The sequence below is a fragment of the Caretta caretta genome, chromosome 25, assembly GCF_965140235.1.
Source record: "Caretta caretta isolate rCarCar2 chromosome 25, rCarCar1.hap1, whole genome shotgun sequence".
Lineage (NCBI taxonomy): Eukaryota > Metazoa > Chordata > Testudines > Cheloniidae > Caretta > Caretta caretta.
In genome coordinates, this window is record NC_134230.1 from 16,620,999 (window position 1) to 16,635,887 (window position 14,889).

The 14,889-nt window shown below is 57.3% G+C and overlaps 1 protein-coding gene across 3 annotated transcripts; it reads left to right on the forward strand.

Annotated features, from left to right (window-relative positions):
• Window positions 1–4,558: 4,558 nt before the first annotated feature.
• LOC125627121 (uncharacterized) lies at window positions 4,559–11,940 on the forward strand. Of its 3 annotated transcripts, none has more exons than XM_048830935.2 (11): window positions 4,559–4,719; window positions 5,370–5,417; window positions 6,757–6,828; window positions 7,194–7,313; window positions 7,497–7,694; window positions 8,213–8,407; window positions 8,917–9,042; window positions 9,907–9,975; window positions 10,595–10,717; window positions 11,114–11,203; window positions 11,650–11,940. In XM_048830935.2, the coding sequence occupies exons 1-10, from the start codon at window positions 4,672–4,674 to the stop codon at window positions 11,195–11,197; spliced, it is 1,083 nt and encodes a 360-aa protein (XP_048686892.2). In that variant the 5' UTR covers window positions 4,559–4,671; the 3' UTR covers window positions 11,198–11,203; window positions 11,650–11,940. The 3 variants fall into 3 exon arrangements, with proteins under 3 accessions (XP_048686892.2, XP_048686893.2, XP_048686894.2); XM_048830936.2 differs by having other exon boundaries at window positions 11,114–11,199; XM_048830937.2 differs by lacking the exon at window positions 5,370–5,417 and having other exon boundaries at window positions 4,560–4,719; window positions 11,114–11,940.
• The last annotated feature ends 2,949 nt before the right edge of the window (window positions 11,941–14,889 follow it).

Below are 14,889 nucleotides of genomic sequence, written 5' to 3' on the forward strand. Positions count from 1 at the left end.
CCAAGCTTCTCTCCCTAAGCTTTTCAGGTGGGCCTGAAATCCAGCAGAACTGATGTCTCCCTCCCCTGGGTGTGGATTGTGGAACGGGCCAGTGCCCCAGATGGCATTTTCAGCACGTGTCAAAGTTTCAGTCATTGTTTGTCTTGGAGCCGGGTGGAGAGGCCCTGATTGGGATCAGGGCCCCGGTGTGCCTGGCCCTACACAGATCCATGGTAAGAGACAGTTTCTGCCCTGAGGAGTTTGTGATCTAACTAGCCAAGACGGACAAAGTGTGGGGGGAAAGGACGGATTATTATCCCCAGTTCCAAGAAAGGAAGTAGAGACAAAGGGATTTGGCCAAAGTCATGCAGGAAGAACCAGGAAGGGAACCCAGCTACCCTGGGTCCCAGCCTAGAGCCAGAGCCACCCTCTTTTCATTGCCTTCAGCTTTGCTAAATTGGCACAAAGAACGATCTGCCTGCAGCACGGGGCTGCCTCAGTTCCAGTTTCCGAGTGTGTCTGGCAGAAAGCATCCTCTTGTCTCCAGGAAAGTAGGGCTGGTTCCACACCTCTTCCAGGCCCTCCTGAGCTGAACAGTCATTGTTCAGAGAGGAACTGAAAATATCATTCACGGCTCGCATGGCAGCTTGGTAAAGGGCCGGAGGTTGATCTCAGTTACAATGGTGCAAAGCCAGAGTCACCCCCCTGACCCCCCTGGAGGGAGTCCAGCCTAACTGCGATTAGCATCTGGCCCAAAGGACTGAACGACTGGAGAGCAAATCAGTGTGGCCGTCTGCGGATTCCATTTCAAAGCCAGACGGGCACAGCCAGCTGTGAGACCACTGGGAGCAACCTGTAGCTGCCTGGGGAAGATCACGCTGAGGACCTTGGGTGGCACTCCAGGAACTTCAGTGAGTCCTTGGAACATGGGGACAATCCAGCTCCTGCCAGTCGGTTGAAAACTAGAGACACCGAGGCACTGGGCAGTATTGCTGATCTGGATATTGCTGATCTGGGGAGGGGGGTGAGACTGGAATCAAGGTGTCTCATGCAAAGGCCGTGGGGGCAGCTCAGCTGATGATGGGTTGGGATTTCAGAAACCATCACTTCAAAAGGTGCCTAAAATGAATAGGCACTTAAGGCTGGGGTTTTCCGAAAGGAGTTGGGTGCCCAGATCCCCCTGGGGGCTGAGTAGCAAATTCCCTTAGGCGCCTTTGAGACTAGATTTAGGGATTGAGATAAGTCGGCTGCTCACCAGGATTTCCACTGAGGTCGCTTCTAAAGGGCCTCGGCAGATCTGACCATTTATTCAGGTGGCCAAATATGGACTTAGAAACTTCCCGCATTTGAAAAACCATCACTTTTCAGTCCTTGTGTCTTGTTCTTTTCAGGGTGAAAGACTGGGACAGCACCACGTGCTCCATAAGCTGTCTCCTGGCTGTATCCGCAGTTATTCTCATTGCTCAGAACCTGGCAGGCAAGGATAAAATCATGACTCTAATCAATTACACTTGAAATAAATATTTATGACTTATTATTTTTTGGCAGGGAAGAGTGAAAAACTTGTCCCTGGCTCGTTAAAGGAAATTAGTTGTTGACTAGCACATGGAGCGGAGTTTAATGAGGAGCAGTTGTTTCAAATTTTGCAGTTTCTGTGTGTGTCTGGAAAGCTCATCTAAAATATGGGCTCCTGTGGAGACAGGAGACCAAACAAATCAGAGCTATTGGGCCTGGTTCTCCGATGACCTGCACCGTGGGCGAGTATTTACACGATTGCAAAACGGAGGTGACACGCTGGCAGTGAGCCAGTTTGCACTAATGTAAGTGACTACATAAGGTGTAAGGAAATTGAGAAAGAGGCCCCAATCTAGCTAGCGATCCCCAAATGTCCCCATCATCTCATCATCCATCAGTGTGAGACAGGCGAGGCGTCGGTAATGTGATTGGGTAATTACTCTCTAGAGCTCTGGGTTCAGATCCTCTCTGGGTCACAAGTGCAATGAGTTTAGCGGGTCACATTTTAGGCCTGTCTTTAGTGTACAAGTACAGAGACATTTTTGTTTGCTGATTTCAGGGAGCCTTACTTGAGACACCGTTCCTCCCACCAGTCCTGGGTTTTGAGGGATTGTCCCACTTTGACCCCCACAACCCTCTCTCCTGGTTGAAGCAGAACATTTCCTGCATTAAGCTTGCTACGATACAGTAGCATCAGTTACTATGACTGAATGAAAATACAATTAAAACTGAGTGTGCAATCGTAGCCGCAAAGCGGTATTTCGCTTGCGCAAAGTCACAACTCCACGTGTTTCTACTGGGTGGTTACACTCATGTTTCTTTTTATGACTCTCACCCTCCCTGTGTCATTAGACCCCCCACTTCCGCCAGGAATGCCATGCCCAGGAGGAGTTGAGTTGTAATGTGAGAAGGAGTTCAGAGAGCCTCAGCTGGCCACACCGTGAGAGTGTTAAAATGAGTCAGAGCCAGGATTGAGTTATCGTATCGGTAGCAGAGTCTCACATGATTAAAACTGAAACTTGAGCATAGGTCAGAAATTGCAGGATTATCAAACAAATAAATAAAAATAAAATTACCCCCCAAAAGACTCAGCAACAGCCATAACTGATGAAGACACTGAGGGTTGGCCAAGACAAAAGTGAAAGTCTATGTCTGTTTAAAGACACTTGGCAGTCCCGGCACCCTTTTCTACAAAAATCTAGGTGAGGGCGAACGTCTGCTTTTCATGAGCGTTGCAGATCTGATTTGTCTGCTAGTCATGGCGAATACAAAGATACTTCAAGACATATTGCTGTGGAGAAACATGCGACCGGTGCCAAGGCTGTGACAGTCAAAATCATGGGCAACTTTGCTCCCATCTGCTGGGTCAAAAACGAGTGATCGCATCACCAATGCTGAAATTTGATTTACAGAATGTCTTTTGGAGCATAACGTCCCTCGTGCTAGCAGTGACCATGTTAGTCCTTTCTTTAAAACCATGCTCCCAGACTCTCCAATTGCTGAGAGCTAGGCATGTGCTTCCACAAAAGCAACCCCTGTTATACAAGGGACAGTCGCACCTAGAGCACTTGCAAATGAACCTTGTGCGATCGAAGGCCTTGAATGATATGGTGCTTTGGATGCTAGTTCGGATGAGGGTGAGAAGTATTTTCCATTCTGTGCTAAACCAAATATCCTTTCCCACATGAAGTGCCAGCAGCATTAGCCTTCACCCAAGCTGCAAAACCTGCTGCATGGATCAGTTTGTCCCCCCGCCGGGAACACTCTGCAGAGGAACAGAAGCTGCTCTTTTGCTGGGGTGAACACTTACTTTTGTTCTAGCCAAAACTGGCTGTAAAATTCATTAACAGAATCAATCTGGGTGCTGACGGTCGTTTCAGAATTTGCCAGGAGTGAAGACAGACAGACAGACACTTTGTCGGGCTTAGTTTCTTTTGTTATTTTGAACATATTGTTATAATAGTTGCTCTACCAAACCTTCTCCAGAGTGGAATTACTCGACTGATTTTTTTTTAAAGGCATCCCACTTTAGCCACTCGAACGGTGGGAAGCGCTGAGGTACCTGGGGCCTGATTTTCATCCGGGCTGCGGACCTTTCACTCCTGATGAATTCAGAGCTCAGCGGTCGCTCGGAAGAACAGACCACCAAGAGGGTCAGTGTTACAGCCGTCTGGGAGCCCCGTCCGTGGCCCGCCAATAGCAGGCGGTGCTGCTCAGACAAGGAGAAAGGGAGGCACCCCCCCCGGCACAAACCATCCCAGGGAGCAGTGGACTGAAGGCCACACAGAGGTGCCTTAGCTTCCTGGAGAAATTGTCCATGCAGCCTTGGGTGTTGCAGAGTTTTGGCAGCTTTAACCGTTGTTTGCCAGAGCTTTTCCTTCTCCTTGCAGAGGGGCTGCAGTGGTCACAGCTGCATGGTATTAAATAGTTGTCCTGTTTCACGGCAGCTAGAATTTGTTTAGTATTTTTATTTACGTTTCCAGGAGGGTCTAGAGAGCTCACCGGGGCACCGTCGTGCGGGGTGCTGCACAGACACGGAGTGAGTGAGAGTCTCTGCCCCAAAGAGGTTGCTATCTAACTAGACAGGACAGGATCATGATCCCCGCTTCACAGAGGGGGAACTGAGGCACAAAGAGAGGTAGTGACTTGCCCAGGAAATCCGGAGCAGACCTGGGCTCCAGTCTCTTGGGTTCCGTCTAGTCTCCGAACCACAAGGGAGCCTGCATCCCAGGGGGAACTCTGTTTGTCAGCCTCCCTGTGTGGAGCCTGAGATCACGTCCTAATCCGCCTAACCCAGCCTGAGCTGAGCCCCGACACAGCTCGTCACACCGGGGGACCCTCTCCCCGCGGCCCCGCCTGTGAAGATTGGCCATCCCTAGGCGGCGCCGTGTACCTCCTACCCGCAGAGGGCGCTGTGCAGAGCAGACCGGCGCGCCGCCTGCCAGCCCCCGCCGCTCTGTGGCGGGAGAGCAATGCCCTCTGGGGGCTGTAGTCCAAGCCTCCCCCGGCTGCGCTGCAGAACGCAGGCAGGGGTGAGGGCGAAGAAAACTACGTTTCCCAGGGAGCCTGGAGACGGGCCCCGCGTGCGTGCCTGGGCTCGGTGCAAGAAGCTGTGTGCGGGGAGCGGGCTGCGCCTGCCCTGCGATGGCGCCTTAGGGGCTGCGGGCTCCGCGTGCAATGGCCGAGTGTGCGGGGGAGATCGTGTACCAGAAGGAGGGGCACCAGGTAAGCCGTGGGGGGCAGGTTGCAACCCGAATGCATCAGGCTCTGGAGCTGCTGGAGGACCCCACTGGGGCCTCTAAAATCCCGGGGGGGGGGGGGCTTCCTCCCCAGGCCTTTTTTGGGGGGGACTCACAGATAGGACTCAGTGTGGCCCCCCCCCCCCCCGCCACTTGCAAACCAAGGTGAAGAAGCTGCACTTAAAGCCAAAGCTGGAGTCGTTCATTTCCCTGCTTTACACCAAGTTCAAAGGGGGGACACGAGAGCGCGGGGGCTGCCCCCTGCCCCCAAGGGGGTGTTAGCGGGGGGGCTGGCTAGAATACCCTGCAATCCAGCCCCAGCTGCGGGGTGGTAGCAGCCCCTGGGAAACCAGCGGCTGCGGAAGCCTGGTGGCTTTTATGAGTGTCGTGGTAGGGTTTAGTTCCCACCCCCAGGATTGGGTACCACGTAGACATGCCCGGATACTTTTTTGGGTTTTCATACTACAGCAGAGACGCGGATGGGTTTGTTACACAGGTTTCAACAGCGCCAAACCTTCTTACTTGCGGGGTTTTCCCTGTCTTGGGTTTTAGAGGGGTGAATGAGCCCCTGCCCCATATTATGGGGTAGGGGTGGGGGGCGACTGCTGCTCTGCTTGCTTTGTGATTTGTTTACAGGAGGCCCTGATCCTGCACAGAACTAAGCAGGTGCTTAACTTTAAGCCTGTGAGTAGCCCCTGCTGAGTTCGGGCAGCACTCATATTTACCTTGATTGGGAAACAGCATGGCCTAGTGGGAAGAGCAGCGGACTGGGTTTTTGTTCCTAGCTCTACCGGTTTCACGCTGTGTGACTTTGGACTTTTCCCATCTGTAAAAGGGGAAACACAGCCCTGCCTTGTACCACATGGGGAAGCGTGAGGGGTCATTAATCCACTTCCGGCTGTGGATCAGAGTTTCTCCGGGGGGGATGGTTTAATGTGTCCAGGCTAATCAGGACTGTAGCTTTTCAGGGTAAGAACTCGGGGAGGTGCCGGCTGGTCTGGATGAACTTCCACTGGCATGCCTTTACTTTCTTATCTCAGCATCGCCAACCCCAAGCATGCACAATCATAGATTCATAGATTCATAGATATTTAGGCCAGAAGGGACCATTATGATCATCTAGTCTGACCTCCTGCACAATGCAGGCCACAGAATTTCACCCACCACTCCTAAAAAAGACCTCACATCTATATCTGTGCTATTGAAGTCCTCAAATTGTAGTTTGAAGACCTCAAGGAGCAGAGAATCCTCCAGCAAGTGACCCGTGCCCCATGCTACAGAGGAAGGCGAAAAACCTCCAGGGCCTTCCAATCTGCCCTGGAGGAAAATTCCTTCCCGACCCCAAATATGGCGATCAGCTAAACCCTGAGCATATGGGCAAGATTCATCAGCCAGATACTACAGAAAATTCTTTCCCGGGTAACTTGGATCTTACCCCATCTAAAAACCCATCACAGGCCATTGGGCCTATTTACCATGAATATTTAATTACCAAAACCATGTTATCCCATCATACCATCTCCTCCATAAACTTATCGAGTTTAATCATGGATCAGAAAGCGTGTGATTGCCTTAAAAATAATAAGATTTGGGGTCCTCTTTTTTTTGGGTTTCTGAGGCTTGAGATTTCTAGGGTCATGTTTTCAAGCTTTCCTCTGTAACTCAGTGGGCTAGAAACTGTTTGGATTTTTAAATGGAAGCCAAGATGCTCCTGTGATCCCAGGATCTCAAGAGCTTGGGAGCTTTCAAACCAATCATGCGAATTGGCCGGACGGTTACGGCCGAGCAGCATGCCAGGGAACAAAGAGAACGTCCCTACTTGCTAGTGCTAAGGGCCCTATTCTGCGTGGGTCGGCGTGACCAGGTCCCAGTACAGGACTGGGGCTCGCAGTTGCCCCTCTGCCTGCCAGCGTGTGTCATGCTCTCGGGGTAGCTGATTCTGGTGGCTGGGCTCAGCTGAAGGACACAGCCCCATGTCGTGTGTGTAGACGACCCTCCGTGACAGGGTGCGTGCTGTTTGCAGAATGCCGACTGCACAGCGTCCGATGACTGCGCTCTGATCCGCTCCTACGACCGAGCCGTCCGCTCCTGTAAGGTGAGGCACGCGGGGGGGCTGTGCTGAACTTCTGGGGATGCTTCCCCCTGTGTCCCTGCCTGTTGGATGTGCCCCATGAGCTACCTGCTCCAGGTCTTGCTGACCCCAGCCCCCTGGGGATTGGGGCAGAGGCTGCAGTCTGTGCTGCCTATGGGGCAATGACCTGGCTGCTTGCACAGGTCTGAGAGCTGCCTTCGCCCTCCTGCTCTGGGATGTCCCCTCCCTCTCCATGTCTGATGCTCCCCCAGCCCTGTGGGGAAAGGTTGGTCCTTCCAGCCTGTCTCAGTGGGGCGGGGGGACAGAGCAGCTACTCCTCCCAAATTCCCCTCCTCCTCTCAGCTGCCTCAGTATCTCCAACATTGCAGGACACCCTGGGAACTGGCGACAAGGACCAGGCATCCAAGAGCTCTGAGTCTTCAGCCTCCAGCGGGGCCGAGAGTGAAGGAGATGTGGAGGAGGAGGAGGAAGAGGAGGAAGGCTCCCAGGTGAGTACAGAGCAAGAAGAGATCTGCAGGATCCAACGCTGGAGTCAGGGCGGCGCGTGGAATAGTGCAAATGCCGCACTAGCATGTGCGTTGCACAATGATGGTTCATGCTGGGTAGCGTGGGCTACGGCCCGTCCAGTGACCCCGCTGCAGCCCTGAGGCCCTGTTCCTCTGTCTCCGCAGTGGAAGGTGGGTGACACGTGCTGCGCCGTCTGGTCCGGAGATGGGCTTCTCTACCCGGCTCACGTCGTCTCCCTGAGCGAGGAGGGGGATGCCTGCGTGGTGGAGTACGAGCTCTACGGCAATCGGGAGGAGCAGAGGCTGCGGGACCTCTTCCCCCCCGACGAGAGCCCAGACGACTCGCTGGAGCCCCGGAGAATGGTGAGATGCTGTGGGGTGGGGCTGCGTGGGGGGGGGTGCTGGCAGGGTTAGCCAGAGGGGCCTGGCTCACTCCCCTTAACCTGGGCACTGGGCCCGCCCTACGGGGGAACTGTCTGCTCTCAGATTCACCCATCTCAATGGGAGGTGGTGTGGTGTGGTGGTTAGAGCACAGGACTGGGAGCCAGGATTGCTCTCGGGTGGGGGGAGTGTGGTTGAATGGTTAGAGCAGGGGAGAGCGTCAGGATGCCTGGGTTCTGTTCCCAGTGTGGGAAGGGGAACGGGGCCTCATGACCAGAGCCCGGGTCTGGGATTCAGGACACCTGGGTCCGATTTCTGACACACAGCAGAGCTCTGCCTCCCTCTGATGCTGCAGGGGGAGGTGGAAGGTGCTGTCCCGAGCTGGGGTTTGGTCGGGACCCCGAGGCAGACACAGACTCTGGGGCCTCGTGGGGTCCCTAGCAGCCAGGCTCTCTGTGTGATGGGCTCTTGTGTGAGCCACGGTTGGTGCCGCTCCGCAGTGGAAGGCGGGCGATGCCTGCAGCGCCATCTGGTCAGAGGACGGGCTGCTCTACCCGGCCACTGTGCGGTCGGTGGACGCCGCGGCGGGGACGTGCCTGGTGGAGTTTGTCGGCTACGGGAACAAGGAACAGCAAGTGCTGGAGGAGCTGCTGTCCCCGTGCGGGGCCGTGGATGGGGACCTGGGCAGCTGGAGGGTGAGTGGCCCCCCATGGGACGGGGAGTGGGGGCCATTAAAGGAGCCCCCACCCCAAGACTGAGTGGCTGGGGGGGCAAAGGGGGCTCTGTTAGTGAGGGACTGATTTGTGGGAGGGGAGATCTTGGCTGTAATCATTGCAGAAGCCCCGAATCCCTCATTAACTTCCCTTCCCCTTAACTCTGCCCATTGATCCGCCCTCCCACACCCCGTTTTTCTCTTCACTTCCCTTTATCCCCCCTGATTACCCCCAAAGCTCAATGCTAGGGGGTGGTGTGCTGCGGGTGTGGGGGGGCTCAGTAGGGGGCGCTCTCCCCGGCAGTTAGTGTCCCCTCTTCTCTCCCTTGTCTGATCCCCTGCCAGCTCTGCGCCTCCCCCCTTCTCTGTGGGGTCCCCTGGGGCAGGCGAGGGGGGTTGCAGGTCCCTGCTGCGTGCTGGTGGAAGTGCAAGGCCTGGTGCGGGGCACGCCAGGGGCACGCTCTGCTCTGATCCTTGTGTCTCCTTGGCAAGGCTGAAGCGGACGCCCCTGGAGTGCCCAGGGGATGCAGCCCCAGCTTCCCCCGCGAGCCGCCCCACAGCTGGAGGAGGCCGAGCACGAAAGGGGAGTGGGCGCATTACTTCCCCCCGCCGCCCAAGGTGAGTGCCTGGGCTTGCCCCAGCGGGACAGTGACCTGGGGGAGCTTCAACCGCAGCCCCCACTCCACGTGTCGTCCCGTCGTGTCCCCCCCGCGTCGCAGGGAGAAGAACGCAAGCTGCGCCTCACAGCCCTGAAGCTAAGCAGGGTTTGGTCTGCTCAGGCCTTGAATGGGAGACTGTGGGGGAGACTGTGGGGAAAGCCCTGGCTGCTGCATGGGAACGAGGTGTCTCAGAGGGGGGAGCTCTCCCCCGGGGGTCAGTGCTGACCCCACTACCCCAGGGTGGTGCTAGGGGGCAGGAAGCAGGGCAGGGGGCCCAGTAGGGGGCATGGTCCCTTTGGAGTGGGTGCTGACTCCAGTGCCCAACATGGCACTAGGGGGCGCTCTCCCCTGGCAGTCAGGGTGGAGCTGGGGGGTGCTGTGCTGGTGGTAGGTGGGCGGGGGGGGGGTCACTGTCCCTGGGAGTCATTCCTGTACCCGTGCAGTAGGGGGCGCTGTGTCACTGTTGCCCTTACAGAGGAGCAGCGCGATGGGGGGCCTGGGCCCATGGCCCTTCAAGCGGGGACTAGTGGGATTAGCCCTTTCGAGTGCCCTGGTTCCCCTTTAAATGTCATGGCCCTGTAACAGGGCCCCCTCCCCACTTAGCCCAGACCCAGGGCAGTGTGGGGAGGGGAGGGGAAGGACAGGGGCAGCCCATTAAGGTCTGGGGGCTAGTGACCCATGCCCTGCTGGGGTTTTGGAACAGCTGGTGGGAGATGCTGGGATCACACCATGGGGCCGTCTCCATCCCTGGCTCACTGGGGTCACATCCCCGTCCTCTCTCTGGGCTCATGCCTGCTGGGCGCTCTCTCTGCCTCCCTTTCAGAGCGGCTCCTGGTGGCCTGGTCCCTTGCTGCCCTTTGGCCCCCGGCCCCGCAGATCCGCCTGCCCCCCGGTGAGTGTACACGCTCCTCGTCAGGGACCTGTTTCTACGGCAAACCCAGAGCCTCCGCGACTCCCGCCCTGCGGGAAAGGGCCCTGGCTGTTGATCTCCTGCCCCAGCCCTCCCCCCGGGGCTGGAGGAGGGGGCAAACCAGTGCAGAACCCAAAGCCTGGTGGCTGTTAAAGGGCAGTATTGGTAGCCCACTGCCATCTCTGGTAGCCCATGCTCTGGCCAGACTTCCAGGGCGAGCTGCCATCCTGCAGCGTCCGATCTCGGGGTTGCCAGCCCCATGAGCTATGGAGCCAGAGCCCACCCCCCTGAGCCTGGCATAGGAGCCCAGCGCTGGGGCACCCCCAGCTTTGCCCAGGCTCTCCCTGCCCTCTCTGGGAGGCAAGGGGGGCAGGGAGCCCCCGCAGGCTGGAGCACAAAGAAGCCACTAGGTGGCGCCAGCAGGCCGTTGATTTGTGTATCACTGTGGGAAGGACTCCTGGGGGGGTGTCAGGTAAAGCTCCTGGGTCCCTGTGCATCCCGGGTGAGTTGCCCCCCCCCCCTCCAGGGAGGGGGGATCTCTGTAAGCATCTTTATTGCTAGGGAAGGTCCCTGACCAGGAACTCTGCTGCTGCTTTTCCAGGTCATCCCTCCCCCTCCACCGCTGCTTCTGGACCCGCTGTGCGCGGAGGACGATGAGGGGGGCGCCCTGGCCTGCATGCTCCTGGCCTGGTACATGAGCGGGTACCACACTGGCTTCTACATGGTAAGGCCTGGCCGGGTGGGGATCTGCCCCCTAGACAGTGGGGCTGTCTTGCCCGTCTCCCCGGTGCTGCCGGGTGGGGGCCAGGCTGCACCGGCCACTTGCGGTACCACCCCCCCTCGCTGCAGAGGGTGGCTGGCGGTGCTGGGCGTGAGCCGTGCTGCTTGCAGCTCTGCGTTTAGCCTCCTGGGACGGAGCTAAATGGGGGAGCGGCTTGCTGGGACACGGGCTGGATGCCCTTAGGGGCTCCTCTCACTGTAGGGGGTTTTTTGGGGTGGGGGTGGGGCTGGTGGGCAGAGGAACGGGGGTGTGTCCAGGTGCTGAGCTGGCACGTGCCTAGGGCTGGATTTGAACTGGCAGCCTTTGAGTGCTACACATTAACCCTTTTGTGCCTTGCAGGGACTCAGACGAGGCCGGGCGGAGGCGGCAGTCCCCCCTGCAAAGCAGGGACCACGGTGGAAGAAGTCGTCCCCGCGCAGTTAGGGGCAGGTTGGGTTTGCACTGTGTGGACACTGGGGGGGGAGCTGAGATGCTGGGGGTGTTTACCGGGCACTGGCTCCTGGCTGTGGGGCAGGAAGTGAGCAGGTCCATGTGGCACAGGGCTCTTCCTCGCCCCCAGATCTGCCAGTGCCCCTCAGTCTTTATCCCTCCCCCCCCAGCCGGCTATTCCACCAGGTGCCTGCGGACGTGGCCAGTTGTGCCAAGCTGCGCCGTGATGTGGATAAACCTCCCCTGGAAGCGGATGAGTCCTTGTGGCCCGTTCTGCCCCACGCACGGCAGCCCCTGCACCCCAGGGATCTCTAGGGCAATCCATCCCTCTGCTGCCTTCACAGGCTCCTCCCGTCAGCGGGGAAGCTTTGGGGGAGCCCCCCCGCAGGAGGTAGGAGCGTCACCTCGTCTCCTCCCCCTCATCCCTCCCCCGTTCCTCCTTGCAGCTGGGTCTGGCTTCTTGCTCCGCCCCGGCAGGCTGGAGACAGCGGCACCGTCGGCCAGAGGTTTCCATGCTGGTGCCGGTGCTCATGCTTAGAGGACTGGGACTCTGCAGTGCTGGGTACCAGCTCACCGTGCACCCCGGGGAGGGAGAGGACGGAGGCAGCCTTGGTCCCGCGCTGGCTCCGAGCCTGGCTGGCGTCCTGGGTGTGGAGGCATCGCTCCCCAGCGGCAGGCGTGTGCAGACGGGAGGGCTGGTGCCCGTCGGTGGTTTCCAATAAAAGGTGTTTGTCAGACCCTGGGCTCCAGGGAGGTTATTGCTCTGGATGGGTGGAGGGAGAGGGGTTTTCCCATCAGCTGGACCCGGAGGGGGGGATGTCAGTGGGCTCCCGCGTTTGAAACACGCTCACTGTGACCGAGATGGGCTAAGGTGCTGGGCTGTGCCCTACGCCCGTAGGAGTTCGCACCCCTCCAAGGCTGGGTGGCTTTTCGGGGGAGAGGCCATGGGGGGGTCACTGGGTACAAGTTCTTGAGCCTGTGACACACAAAAGGAGCAGGCTAGACGATCAGATGGTCCCTGTGAGTCCTGGGTTCGAGTCCTGGCTCTGCCACAAACTCCCTGGGTGGCCATGGGCAAGTCACTACATCTCTCCGGGCCTCTGTAAAATGGGCAGAATGCTCCTGCCTTTGTGTCCCTCCCACCCCGCCTCGCGCGTCTGTCTCGTCTTTGCACCTGGGGCTCGGGCCTGTGTCTGGGCAGCTCCCAGCGCCACAGTGCCTCAAGGAGGTGCCGTGGTGCGACTCCGCATCAGCACAGGGTCAGATCCGGGCCCCTCGCCCTGCTAGGGCCTGTGAGCCTAGGCCTGGGCCGCACGCTCTCTGTGCCTGGCTTGGAGGTGAAACCAAAGTCCCTGTCCTGCCTGTACAGTCATGAGCCCTTAGAAAATGCAAGGATTTGCCCTGGTGCCTTAAATCTCCCTGTTTCCAGATTTGCCTGTTACTTTGGGGTATGCTCATTTATGAGGGTTACTCTTCTGAAGGGTGGCGGGGTTCTGTAATTCTATCAGTGTCCTGCTTGTGTCACTTGTGTTTTTGTATGGAGCTCTGCTTCTTCTTGCTGCAAGTTCCCTCCCAATGGAGGTATCCTGCAGGACCTAGGGCCCCCAGGGCTGGGTCCTGCAGCCCCAAATCAGACGAACACACACACACATTTACAGCGCGTGTCTGACTGACCCCTTATATGTCCCTGGACTCAGCAGGCTCCGCCGAGCAGCTCTTTCAAGCTGCTGCCCTCCTATGCCCCAGGTTCAGCACGTCCCTATCCCCACTTCCACGTTACAGTTGTTCTGGTCATAACCCACTGATGAGCAAACCCCACAGGATTTTTGGGCGCTGCAGGGATCTTAGTTTAAGTACGAGGAGAGTTGCTGAAGAGCAAATGGGGAAGCCAAAAACACGAGAGAGGGAGGGAAGCAACCAGTTTAACCATAAAAGTTATTTATTGCCAAGTAATAACGCTACAAGGGGAGCCAAACAAACAAAACAGTTACAATAGTAAATCTAGCTGAAATTTGATTACAAAATCAGGTTTAGAAAGCTATAACTGATCACACAAGTCAAGGTCAGAAGGCTGCACCAAGAGAGAGCGAGAGAGCTGGGTTCTCACCTCTCCGTGAAGCTGGAATCGGTCGAGGGTCCAAGTTGGTGGCGGTAGCTGAGGGTCCGGAGGGGTGGAGCCAGGCAGAGCCCCTGGCACGATCACTCAGGAGAAGATGAAGTCCCAATGGAACTGATGCAGATTTTGGATCCAGGCATCAGAGAACTTGAGCGTAGGTCAGGGTTTTTGTCGGGAAAGAACAATGGTTCAAGGGAGAACACTAGATTTGTTTGTGGGTAAACTGATGGCTCAAGGGAGAATACCAAAGTTTCGTTCAGGCTAGACAATAGGAACTGCTCATTCCTGGCTATGGGCGGTGTTCCTTCCAGGGAGCTCACAATGCAATTCGGCAGCTTCAGTATTTTGGATGCCAGTAAAGGACTTATTGCTCAAATTGGTCTGATAACTACAGAGCTGGGTGTGTGCAGAGGTGGGTTCGTTAACGTCTGGAGCAGAGATTCCCCCATCATGCACTGCTTCCCTGCCTTTCTGGTCCCTGCGTTCCAGGCGGTTCTTGCCTTGAAATCTCTGTTCTCCAGTCTGTGCGCTAATGGAGATGCCTCCCTGTCCCATCTTCGCTGCAGATGAGGCTAGGGGAGTTCCCTTAATTCTGTCACCCTTGTCCCAGGGGTTTAGGTGTCTCCCACGGCCTTGTCATTGCTTTTTGTAAGTCTTTCTTCTGATGGGTTTTGGTTCAAGAGGCTGGGGGGAGGGAGGTGTCCTTCATGAGTCAGACAGGCTGGATACTGCGCCCTGGTTCCCCAAGTCACAGAGCTGACAGGTAACGTCCTCCGCACTCCCAGCCTCGCATCCTCACCAGCAAGCAGCAGCCTTGGGTCGCCCCCCTTCAATGCTGCTCTAGCTTGCGGGCCCAGCAGGGAATCTGCCCTCAGCCCCTGCTTGCTCCCTCGGTTCCTTCAGCCACAACACGGGGGCTGGAGCCGTGAGAGGCTGATGGAGCTGCCCCCCTTCGGGGATGGCCAGTTGATTCCTCCAGCGCTCAGCGGCTAACTGCTGTTATTCCTGCTGCCAGGATTTATGGCTCGGGGCCCGGCTGCAGGTGCCATTAAGGACTCAGCAAAACAAATCGTGTTTACAGCCGGCCGGGGGGCTGGGCATGCCTGCCCATGACTCACGGGGCCTGGCCCTGCAGGAGCCTGTTCTCCCTGCTCCCCACTCAGGCCTTGTAACCCCAGCCGCTAGTGCCCCACCCCTGCCCCCGAAGAGTGAAACAAAATATCATCAAATCTATTGCAAAGGAACCGAAACCCGCAGCTGCTTGAGTCTCACCAGCTCCCCCTTGGAAGGCGCCCACCCAGGCCCACTTGCAAAGTAACTGTCCTAGCTACACAAAGGGCTGCCTTGCTCTCCAGCTGGCCTTCCCCGAACACTGGCCCGGGTGAAACCAGCTGGGTGTGGGGAACTCCTTGCCACTAGATGGGGCTGATCTGCCCAGCCAGAGCAGAGGGCCGAGCGCCGCTCTCGGCACAGGTCTCCCTGGGGCAGGGGAGAAGAGGCAGCGCTGCCAGAATCTGACAAACACAGTTACTCAGCCGCGGTCTCCCTAGCCGCAGCATGGCTGAAGCTT

Bases quoted from the DNA above. Each gene is read 5' to 3' on its own strand.
- LOC125627121 (XM_048830935.2), top strand. From the start codon at position 4,672: ATGGCCGAGTGTGCGGGGGAGATCGTGTACCAGAAGGAGGGGCACCAG. The intron at 5,418-6,756 runs GTGAGTAGCCCC...TGCTGTTTGCAG, and splicing joins AGGTGCTTAACTTTAAGCCT to AATGCCGACTGCACAGCGTC. The intron at 7,695-8,212 runs GTGAGATGCTGT...GCCGCTCCGCAG, and splicing joins CGCTGGAGCCCCGGAGAATG to TGGAAGGCGGGCGATGCCTG.